Source organism: Salvia splendens, chromosome 12 (genome assembly GCF_004379255.2).
Source record: "Salvia splendens isolate huo1 chromosome 12, SspV2, whole genome shotgun sequence".
NCBI classification, from domain to species: domain Eukaryota; kingdom Viridiplantae; phylum Streptophyta; class Magnoliopsida; order Lamiales; family Lamiaceae; genus Salvia; species Salvia splendens.
Window position 1 is genome coordinate 8,819,095 of NC_056043.1, and position 12,213 is coordinate 8,831,307.

General features: G+C 34.5%; 1 protein-coding gene across 1 annotated transcript; it reads left to right on the forward strand.

Annotated features, from left to right (window-relative positions):
* Positions 1-1,124: 1,124 nt before the first annotated feature.
* Positions 1,125-3,147, forward strand: LOC121759052 (putative F-box protein At1g32420). The gene is made up of 2 exons (XM_042154540.1): positions 1,125-1,281; positions 1,664-3,147. Exon 2 carries the CDS (start codon positions 1,670-1,672, stop codon positions 3,047-3,049), a length of 1,380 nt encoding a protein of 459 aa, XP_042010474.1. The 5' UTR covers positions 1,125-1,281; positions 1,664-1,669; the 3' UTR covers positions 3,050-3,147.
* The last annotated feature ends 9,066 nt before the right edge of the window (positions 3,148-12,213 follow it).

The window sequence follows — 12,213 nt, forward strand, 5'->3', positions numbered from 1 at the left end:
TTTACTTCATTTTTAATTAAAACTAGTGTTGACCCCCGCTGCGCGGCATAAAATAAATTCATTCTATTTATTTGACATTGTGAATAAACTTAATAAAATAAGAAACAATATCATATATATGATTAAAAACTAAATAATGTACTATATACTAATAGTATGTTCCATGATTATAAATATAAATGTAAAAAGTTTGAAATTAAACCAACATAGAAATAAGAAGTAGGGATGTTAGTGCAGTCCGAAATTCGTGTATTGATTCGAATAGTTTGCTAAATTTAGAAGGTTAACGTTGAAATTTTTTAATCCAAATAAATTATAACTTGATTATCCCGCAACTGAATATCCTGCACGAGTAGAGTTGGCTCGATGGGTTGGGCCTTGGTGCAACAATTGTATATTGTTTCGTCAGTTTGACACCTAATTTGACACTTTATTAATAATTTTTTACTCCCCCGTCCCACAAGAATACACACTCTTCATTTTTAGTCTGTTCCACAAGAATATGTACTTTCTAACTTTGGAAACCGTTTTCTCTCTAATGAGATGTGACTTATTCTCCACTAATAATACTTTAAATATTTTTTTCTCTCTGCCTCTATCTTACTTTTACTAATTTTGTATAAAAATCCATGATGAACCCAAAGTGCATATTCTTTTGGGACGGAGACTGTAATATAAATAACAAAACAAAAAATAACCTTCAATTTTAAAATATACACAAATAATATATTTTAATTTTTAAAAAAATTTCCAATTTCCAGCGGTAGAAAATTAAAATGTATTATAAAAATATTTTAATTTTTTAAACATGGTTTAACATTTTTCATTTGTTTTATTTCATCAGATATTGAATTAGTATTTAATCGTATAAGCATGTAATTTAAAAATATTATAATTAAATATTTTTTAATTCAATAGACTAATTTTATTATTATAACATTGGATTAATCACATATATCTCAAAATCACAAAGTGGCCCAATGAATAGTAGCCCAAAATCCAAATCTTTAGGATTATAGATTAGCCCAAATCCAAGCCCAAATCGAAAGATGAATATTTATAACCAAATAAAATTATAGCTTGACTAGCTGGCCTGACCGATTAATATTCTTTAAATTTATTTTATTTGCCAAATAAAAAGGGCCGGAATTTACAACTACAAAAGGTAAGAGGTTGCCGAAGCTCCGCATTGCAATTGAAACCCTCTCACAACTGCATCGCTTCTCCTGTCGTCTCTCTCGGTGAAACCCTCCGGTGACGCTCTCAGAATCCGAACACAAGGTATTTCTACCGCCGGAAATTGAAATTGAAATTGAGATTGAAATCTATCGTTTTGATGTTAAATATTTAATATTTTGTGCTTGAATGTGGCTGGAAATTGGAATTGAATTTGAGATCTATCCAACTTGATGTTAAATATTTAGTTTTGTGATTCAATGCGGCTAGATATTTGAATTGAATTTGAGATCTATCGAATTTGATATTTAAGATTTGATTTTTGTGGCTGTTAGATGTTGGGCTATACGTGTTTTTGGTGAATATAAGTAGCTCAGATTAGTCTGCTTTGTTTTTCTGTGAATCAGGGCCGATTTTTTAACCTTTCTATTTTCGCTAGACTTGGCTTGGCTTATTTTTGCATCTGCTAATCTCATATTTTTTTCAGTTATTTATGAAGATCACTAACATTTTAGAAGGGGATTCTGCTATATCTGTGATGAATAGAAATTCCCCTGCTGCCTTCAAAATAAGTAACAGACATTCCGCCAAAAAGGATCGGTTCTGGCGTTTAACTGTAAGAAAACAACGGAAACGGCTTATAGCTCTAAGAAAAGAACGGAGACATTTCTCCAAAAAGGATCTCTTGCTGCGTTTAGCTGAAATAAAAGAACAGAAACTGAAAAATAGTCATGTTGCCGTAAGAAAAGAACGTAAGCGAAAATATATTTTGGCAACAACCAAGGAAGATATGTTTGCAGATCTGCCAGAAGAAATCACAAAAGATATCTTGGGTAGACTCCCGATTTCGAGCATTATGACTTGCAAGTGTGTTCTTAAATCATGGCGCCATCTGATTGAGGGGGATGAGTTTGGGATGTCGTATACTCCAAAACCAGGCCTAACTTTCGTTTATCGAGACATGGAAATGCGGTACAACCTCTTCAATGAGGCCTTAAAGCCACTTTTCCGATTCAGTTTGCCTTCTCACAATCTATGTTCTTCTACTGAATATCGAGTTGTAATTACTTCAGCAAATGGTTTGCTTTCGCTGTGGGATCAATATGCTAACTATCTATTTATATGCAATCCACTCACTCGTGAGTATGCCGAGCTTCCTCGTCTTTCTACGGATAGAGTTACTTGCTTTTATGGATTTGGAATGAGCAAAACAAGAGGACAATATAAGATTTTATATGGTAATGAATATAGTTGTCATGTGTACACTATAGGAAGAGGTGTAGGGTTGTGGAGAAGCATTGCAGCACCACAACCGGGCATCAATACACTGCTTTATGATTATGCTGCATTTTTGAATGGAAATCTTCACTGGTTGGCATGTGATTTGAAAAGGAATTTCTTCGTTTGTTACTTTGATTTTGACACCGAGCTCTTTTCCTGTTTTTCAATTCCTTGTGATTACGATGGAAATGGATATGGCAACAATCGGCTATATATTTTGGACGGTCGGCTATATTTATGCAATATTATAGATTGGCATCGTGTTATTATTTGGAAGATGAACAACTACGGGGATGAGAATTCTTGGATAAAGGAATATGACTTCAACTTGTCCTATGATTTTCCGCATATGTACTTGCTCGATGTTTTGGCGAATGGTGACTTGTTGTTTGCAGTATCACTTGTTGGTTATGTGAACCCAGATCGTGATGAACTATTTATCTACTCCAAACAGACCGGAGCTCTTGGGAAATACGTGACATGTTATAGTTTTGAGCAGTGTTCTTCTTCTAATATTGGTGTTTTTACCCCAAGCTTGATTTCACTCAAAACCATGGGGTTCCAGAATGTTCAGTCGGTAAGTTTTAATTAGTCAAACATAAGAATTGGTTGTAGTACTTTTGTTGATGTGTGCTGTAACAGGTTCATATGTATTTTGTTTATTTATATGATTCTTACTTACAGAATATCTATCAAATTTGTCATCATTTGTTATTTAACAAATTTCTATACTATTATCTTAGATTGGTTGTGATTGTAACTCCCAAAAATTGCATTGGTTGTGATTGTAACTCCCAAAAATTGCATTGGTTGTGATTGTAACTCCCAAAAATTGCATCGTGTAATGGTGTCAAATTTATATGGTTCGAACTTTGAAAATCAAGTAAACTATAACTTGAAAAATAACAATGTCAAATTTGTTGCTTAACCAAAACTATGTATTAACACCTGGTACATATGATTTTCATTTACAAATTTAAACTAATGTACTTCATTTTATATGCTTTAAAAAATGTACTTAATTCTTACTCGAAGTGAAGCATTTCCCATTCGGAATAAGATTTTATATGCTGTTATTTGTGAGTAGAGTGGGTAAGCAATAAAGTAAGGTATAATAAAGTTCATCAACAACTTGTAATAGATTACTACATATTTAATTTGTAGGTTCGGGATTTCTCGCACTATAATCATCTACAACTTCCGGATTGAAATTTTTATTTTTCTTACATCAAAGTTCATCACCGCCCTTTGATGCCTTATGAATCACAATAAAGGATTCTCCGAAAAACATACCATTTACGAATTTCATTTTTCTAACAAACAATATATGAAAATTTTTTTATATTACTTTCCAAAAGTTATAATTAAATATTTGCAACATAAGATTCTTAGCTTTAGAAGTCTTACAAAAATTCGGGTTGTCACAGTTGTAATCTTGCGCTTCTAAATCGGCAGATTTGTTTTAATACCTTAATCGACTTATTTACTCTTGTATACAACTTAAATGGTCCAAAATGCAATCTCAGCTGATGAAATCCTAACCACACATCTCTATATCTAACGGTAAGGAATGGTAAGATGCTACTCCCTCCGTCTGACATGAGGAGACTCATTTCTTGGCGGCGCGGATTTTAGGAAATATTAAGAAAAGTGGATGAAAAAGGTTAGGGGAATAGGGGTTCCACTTGTATATAGTATTAGTTTTAAATGAAACTAGTATTAACACCCGTGCTATGCACGGAACATAAAAATTTCAAGTAATAGTAATAAAAATGTAATGAACATATAAAAAATAAGAATTCAAAGCAACGTGAATATATGTGTGACTAATGATCAAAGAGTATGAGTTAATCAATCCGATTCCGCCGAAGGCGGGTTCGGAACAATTATGGTCAAACAAAAAAAATGTGTGAAAAAAGAGATCTAAAGTTGTTACTACTATATAAATTTAAATTAATTACAATGGCATTTATGTATGTTTCTAGAAAACCCCCGTTTTATATATGTATAGGCATTAATCCGCCAGGTAGAGCAAGATTAATTCGATTCCGCCGAAGGCGGGTTCAGAACATCTGTGGTCAAACAAAAAAAATGTGAAGAAAAAAAGATCTAAAGTTATTACTACCACTATATAGATCTAAAGTTATTACTACCACTATATAAATTTAAATTAATTACCATGGCATTTATGTAAGTTTTTAGAAAACTCCCCTTTTATATATGTGTAGATATTTAAAACATCAAATGGAATAGGATATAATGTTATTTTCTTTTTGGACTTTTATAATGTACTATTTTAGTAATTAATACATATGTGTAAGTAACAACTTCTTACTAATCATTTTTAAGATTGATGATTTATAGTGTCCTTTCATATTTTTATTTTTTTATCCATATTTGTTAAATACTTTTTTATATAATTAAAAAGAATTGTATAGGTTTATCTTTGATAATTATTTTCATATGAGTACTTTTTAAGATTAACGATTTCATATACAAAATCGACGTGCCTAAGCTTTGAAGCTTTTAAAAATCAGTTATAAAAATGATTAATAATTACTTTTAATATTCAAGAATTGTTACGTTATATTTTGTTGTTTTATGACATTATTAATAAGAAGTAACTACTAATCACCAATGATAAAAAATTATATATAAGAATTAAATATAACATTAAAAATCTAGATATAATAATAATATAATTAACTAACAATTATAAGTATTATATAAAACTTCTTAGTAAACAATATTATAATAGAATCAAATTTAACATCAACCTCTTCATTGTAGACTAAAATCTTGTGACTCTTGAAAATACAACATACTATAATTGACTTTTAACATAAATAATCTATAATAAAAATTTTACAATGTACTTTGAGATTATCAACAAATAAAATGAAAAGAATAATAAAACTGAACGGAGTTCATAAATCACTAATTCTTTGATAAAATAGATTAAAGTACTTCCAAATAATGAAAAATCAACCACATTTCAATTACATAATTATTAAAAAAATTTATGAAACTAACTAAAAACAAATATTTATAATAAATAATGCTCAAAACATTCAATCATCAAAATAGAATAATAATATCCTAAACCAATAAATGATTACTCCTAAATTATAATTTTACAATATAAATAATAAAATCCAACACTCAAATTAAACTCTATTCAACTAAAAAGAATATCAAATTTTACAAAATTATAAACTAAAATCTTAATTACAGTATCCATACTATAAGCCCAAACAATAGCCCAAATGGCATAAATAAACCAATATTCCTCAAACCCTAAATTAATGGAGTATGGTATTTAGCGGATTCCCTTCCCCACACTTGCTGTTTCTCCCACATCCCTTCTCGACACTCGCCCCCTCCCCTTCCTCAAACGCCAGCTGCCATGGCCGGTGATTCCTTCATTTCCTCCCTCTAATTGGCGGAACGGCTGAACACCTCCTCTCCCTGCCGCCGGAAGGCACATTACCGCAGTCGTGCCTCCATATGAACCAAATCCATCTATCTCTCCCGCTCGATGTCTTTCTCTCCCTCGCCGCCCTGACTTCCTCACCCTCGCGTTGCCCAGCCTGCGCAGCAGCGACGCCGACTCTTCTCTCTATCTATTTCCTCTCTTCTCTCTCATCTCTTTCTTACGCCACGGCCGCTGCTGCCATCTGCTTCCACGCCAACGATGATACAATCACTCTCCGGCGGGTAAAGATTGGATCTTTGGATGAATCTGGAGATGGGTGAAGCGGCGGCTGGAAATGCCATGATAGGGAAATGGAGTTGGTGGGTCTGCACAGAAGCAGTCGTCGCCGTCGGGCTTCTCTCTTCTTCCTTTCTATTCTTTTTCTTCCTATCACCTCTATCTCATTTGACAGAAAGCACAGTAATAGTGTTTTATTATATTTAATTTCCTTGAGAAGCTTTCTATCCATTGGATTGGACCATTATTTGCTCAATCAATTTTGCATAGGGCTGGGAATCGGTTCGGTTCTAACCGAACCGAAAAGTCGGTTAACCGACTCCCCAATTTTCCAAAAACGAAGAACCGGAACCGGAACCGGAACCGAGAAGGAATCGATTCGGTTAGGAACCGATTTTACACGGTTCGGTTCGGTTCTAACCGATAGGAACCGAATTGGTAAAAAAACAAAACAAGTTGTTGCCGGCGAAGGAGTCTTGCCGCTGCTGGGAAGGAGCCGCCGCTGGGAGGATGAGAGCCGCCGCTGCTGGCCGGGCTTGCCCGCTGGGAGGAAGGTGAAGTGGTCGCTGGTGCTGGGAAGAATAAGGAGAACTCGCCGTTGGGAAGCGAAGGAGTCGCTGCCGCTGCTGGGAAGGAGTCTCTGGCCGGTGGGGAGGAGTCGCCGGGCGCTGGGAAGAAGGAGAGTCGCAGAATGCGGCGGTGTGGGAGTCTCCAGATTCAACGGCGTGTGTAGGGCTGGGAAGTGGGAAATAATGTTTTGAATAGGGAAATAATAAAAGAATTTTTTAGGGAAAATAAATAATAGGAATTGGGGAATTTTAATTTCGGTTCCCTCGGTTCTTTCGGGTATAACCGATCGGTTATCGGTTATAATCGATAACCGATCGTGGCTTCAAACGGGAACCTAAACCGAACCGATAACCAAATTTATCGGTTCTCTCGGTTCTTTCGGGTATAACCGATCGGTTATCGGTTATAATCGATAACCGATCGTGGCTTCAAACGGGAACCTAAACCGAACCGATAACCAAATTTATCGGTTATCGGTTAACCGAGAACCGAATTTTTCAGTTCGGTTATCTGTTAATCGACTAACCGATGACCGAATTCCCAGCCCTAATTTTGCAGTTTGGAGCAGTTTCGAGAAGAGTATCACAACTTTGTAAAAGAAAAAAAAAGAAATAATAATTACAGTCAGCTCATATTTTCCCTCAAAAAGGTATCAAAGTCTTTTCATCCAACCGCTACTTTTTATTAGTATAGATAGGAGTGAAACGAGTTAGTGGAAGGTGAGACCCTATTACCATTTATGGTAAAAGTGAACCAGGACTCTTATGAAAAAATGGGACTCCTAATCGCGGATGGAGGGAGTATATCTTAAAAGTATGTAGAGAGTGTAGTCCTCCCTGATAGAATAATGCTAAATTTATTGAAAAGTTAACCAAAAATCATAAATGTACTTTTCGTCATTATATCTTCACCAATTACATAATAATCATCTAAAATCAACTATCATAATATGAAATAATGCTAAATTTATGTAAAAGATAACAAAAATCATTATTTAAATGACAAATTTCATCAAATTTTTATTTGTATTGGACAATTGAGAAATGTGCATAAGTTATAATTTTTTAGCTAATTTTATAAGTATTAGGATGAAGTAATGAACCAGGCATCAACCAAATATGATAATTTAAATGATAATTTTCCCTATTTTTGATACAACCTTGGAAAGTAGAAGAAAAGATAAATACGAATAAAACTACTCCTATTATCTTAATGCGTTAAATGTATTAATCAATTTATATATATATATATATATATATATATATATATATATATATATATATATATATAGAGGTGTGATCAAATGCAAACTCCTATCTTTGGTACAAACTACAAACTTTAATCCTAAACAATCTTTAATCACAATCAACGGCTGACATGATCTATCAAATGTTAATGTCAACGTGCAATACAATTTGTGTCACCAGGGACTTATGTGGGATTTGTAGTATGAAGCGGTTATTACTCCCCCTCAATTTACTCCAACTTAACAATATTTGACGTGATTCCTCAAATTGTAACCGACGACAATGTCTTCCTAATTTATCTCTATTATACCAAACTACAATGAGTTTCATATTTGGAATGAGAATTAACATCGACCACCATCTCTTTCTCATTCAACCATAAAGTTATCCCATGTGCATAGTTAATCTCATAAATCTACATTCAAGGTACCATCTTGGCCAATCCTGACACTAATCATCGACATTCAAGGCACCATATTGGCAACGTTTGTGTTGAAGTGCATCGCATAAATCTTCTTAGGCGTTAGTTTACGAAGTATATTGGGCCGGCGTAAGCTCCACGTCGACGTTTGTGTTGAAATGGAGATGTTTGACGAAGCTCAAGGTATTTTTCATGACAATTTGAACTATAGGTGTTGCAAATTGTTGAAAACAATGACGTTTATATTTGATGTTTCTGCGTTAGTTGATGAATGAGGTTGAGTAGTAGGCTATGTATCGAATTGGTCGTTGTTGGTAGCATAATTTTGGTGACGTTTTTTTTGTGAACAAATGGTCGTTTAAATCTTCAATACATGAAAAAATATTCTGCCAATGGTTCTGATATAGTTTGCGATGATATTCATGCTATTTTTGGCCGCTGACATTCCGTGGTGACATCCTTGGATGATGATTCTGTTTCGTATGTCCAACTGCAGTTAGATTTCGAAATGGTTGATGTCCCTGTGCTGATTTGTCTGTCATTGTTTTGGTACATTTTTTTTTAATGTATACTGTAGAAATTGTTGTGCTTGACTGAAAATATCAACTTGTCATATGTAAAAAAAATATCAATGTAGCATGTTTATTGAACCACTGCAAGTTTCAAAAGATCAATGAGAGCAGACGCAACAGTATTCCATTCTGTGGTGACAACATATTTCAACGACAAGATATTATTAGAGAATGTATACAACATGTTTCGACCTGAAATGTCAGCACACCATTGCCAAAATCATAAATTTTCAACCAATATCAACAACGACGTCTTCAACAAACTCTTACATAATAATTACCAATGTCAAGAACAATGTCAACAACAACTGAAAGTTTCAAAAGATCAATGAGAGCAGACGCAACAATATCAACAACAACTGAAAGTCAACACAAGGCGCGTTCTATTCTCCCTGATGATCGACTCTAGACAGCTCGTGGAGTCCCTTTTAATTGATATAAAAATCAAGAAAATCTCTCTGCAAAAAAGGTTCAGGGGTAATGCAAGCTCTACTATTCCAGCCTTAGAACAATGGCAAGCCGGAATGTCAATGTAAACAAATCAGCTCGTGGAGTCCCTTTTCATCCCTATGTTTGATGAAAAGAAAAAAATCTAATGGCAAGCTGGAATGTCAATGTAAACAAAATTGCAACAAATCAGAGGCTTAGAACAATGTCAACAGAAACTTTCAACACACATTATCAACGTCACAACCAAGATGTTGTTGTACTTTCCAGATTTAATTCCAGGCAAGCTGGAATTTCAACAAAATTGTTGACATTGATGACATTTATAAAAAAATGTCAACACCAACTACTTCAGGATACAAAGATGATATGATAAGAGTTAAAGAAAGGAAGGACATAAAATAAGGTATGGGAAAGCTAAACAGTATCTTCAAATCCTTTAAAATTATACAAATTTCATTAACCCCTTCAACTAATAGATCTTTCCAAACGAAGATAGAAGGAATTCCTCACGTGATTGTGAAAAGAGGCCTATATTTAACAACCCCGGGGTCCAGTTTTATTTGAGATTCCAAGTTAGAGACATCTTGTTAGTTGCTCAAAAGTAAGGATCTTAATTTTCATTCACTAGTTTTCACCATAGAATACATGTTGACAATGATGACATTTATAAAAAAATGTCAACACCTTTCCCAGAATCATACATTTTCCACCAAACTCAACAACGAGGTATTCAACCCACTCTTAGACAATAATTCCCAATGTCAACAACAATGTCAACAAAAGCTATAAACCACCATCACCAATCCTGAAATAATACAATTTCCACTAATGTCACCACAAAATGTCAACATATTGCAACAATGTATACAACAACTCCAAATTACCCAAATAGCTGAAAAACAGATTAAACTAGGGTCTTGCTGGAAAAACAGATAAAAAACTGGGTACAACAGAGTGTGCAAAATCAGTGGTGGGCGTGTGATTTTGAATCGAGCATTAGTTTTTCGGCTAATAATACGAACAATTACCAAAATTAAATGTTACCACGTTTGACAACTAGGTTTTTTGCTGGAAAATCTCACCATCGATCGAATCAGCGGAAGCTTGGCCACGTCGTCTTACAGAGCTCATGAGGCCGGCGAGAAAGGTAGACTTCAACACTAAATCCAATTTGATGTTTCCGCCGAACGCAACCACGGACGATTTCGGAGGGAAGAGGAAAAGGTAGAATGTGGTGGGAAGTAGGAGGGACGCAATTAAGGGGATTTGGTAACGTGAATAGTGTAGTGAAGCCGAACGACGCAATATACGGGATTTGATAATCTCAACAAAATCAGCGTCCAATTGTGAGACCCGATTCTACCCCTTGGTGACACATTTTATAGGGAATGTTGACATTATTTAATCACCTATTTTAAACCGTTGATGAATTATATTGGGCCTATAGGATTAGAGTTTGTAGTTTGTAGTTTATCATGACCCTATATATATATATATATATATATATATATATATAGTAGCGATCTAGGGCAAGTGCTCACTAAGTACATAACTAGAGAACAAATCATAACCACAAGATTAAGAAAATCAATGACTAGTATTAATACATGTGCTTTTTAAATTTAAAGAAGAAATTAGTTCCCTCTATCACAAATTTACCTCACAATAACAAGGTGAGGTATAATGGTCATTACACATAAAAAATTAGGTTACGTAAAATTTCATCTCATTTGAAAAATAAACCGCGTTCTACAACTCCTCTTCTCATCTTCTCTCTTCTGCAACATTAAACCGCGATTCAACCTTGCCTTCGCCTTCGCCGTATCCATCACTGCATGTTACACCACTTTCATTAACTCCAAATCAAAGAGAAACCGAGAGAAAGAGATCCGAGAAGTTTCAAGTATCAATGGAGAAAGCGACGGTAAACAGCGGCTGCGCCGATTGCTGCTGAGGTAGGAAGGAGAAGGTGAACAATGACGAGCCGGCGAGGAGAGTGGCAACAGAGAGCGACGGAAGGGCAGAGGCGGCGTGCTGAATTTGGGGTAGCCAAGTATCTAACTTAGCTTAGTATAGTCGGTGGAGTTGAAGATAAGGCAAAATTACAACCTCGAATCTGACCAATGTCTATTTAATCACTAATTAGAATTTTACTAATGAAAGCAGTTTTGAGAAAATTATTTGTATCTTGGTTTCGTTTCAATTGACAGTGTGACATTGTTTAGGCTTGGTATTCAAATAGGGCTGGGTGTAAATTGTGTGTTGAATTTGTATCAATTAATGTGGAATAAAATAACCCATGCTAGTACCACTTAAGATCAATATCTATTCACTTTTAATTCTCTTAAAATATTTGACTATTTTTCTTGCGAAATTTTTTTCTTCTTCATTTTTTATACTCTGAGCCTCGCTCATATTTTATTCTTCTATAACTTTAAAATATCATTTTTTTACATTTTATAATCAATTAATCATACTTTTATGGCTATAGTGATGTGTTCCAGGATTAGAGTGATGTTTCTATGATATTTTGCTATAGTGATGTATTTTGTTAACATCAGTGAAGTAAAAACATGGTCATAGTGATGTTTCTTTGATTTTTTGTTATAGTGATGTATTTTGTTAACATCAGTGAAGTAAAAACATGGTTAGGTCATCCACAACACTGTCACTATACCGTCCCTTAACCGTCCCTTTAAACACTATTTGCGGGCCCCACTGTACTTTTTACTTCATCCCTTAGCTAAGGGACGGAACTTGCAACCCTCCGTTCCTTAACCGTCC

Coding starts and splice junctions, on each gene's coding strand:
- LOC121759052 (XM_042154540.1), top strand. CDS start 1,670: ATGAAGATCACTAACATTTTAGAAGGGGATTCTGCTATATCTGTGATG.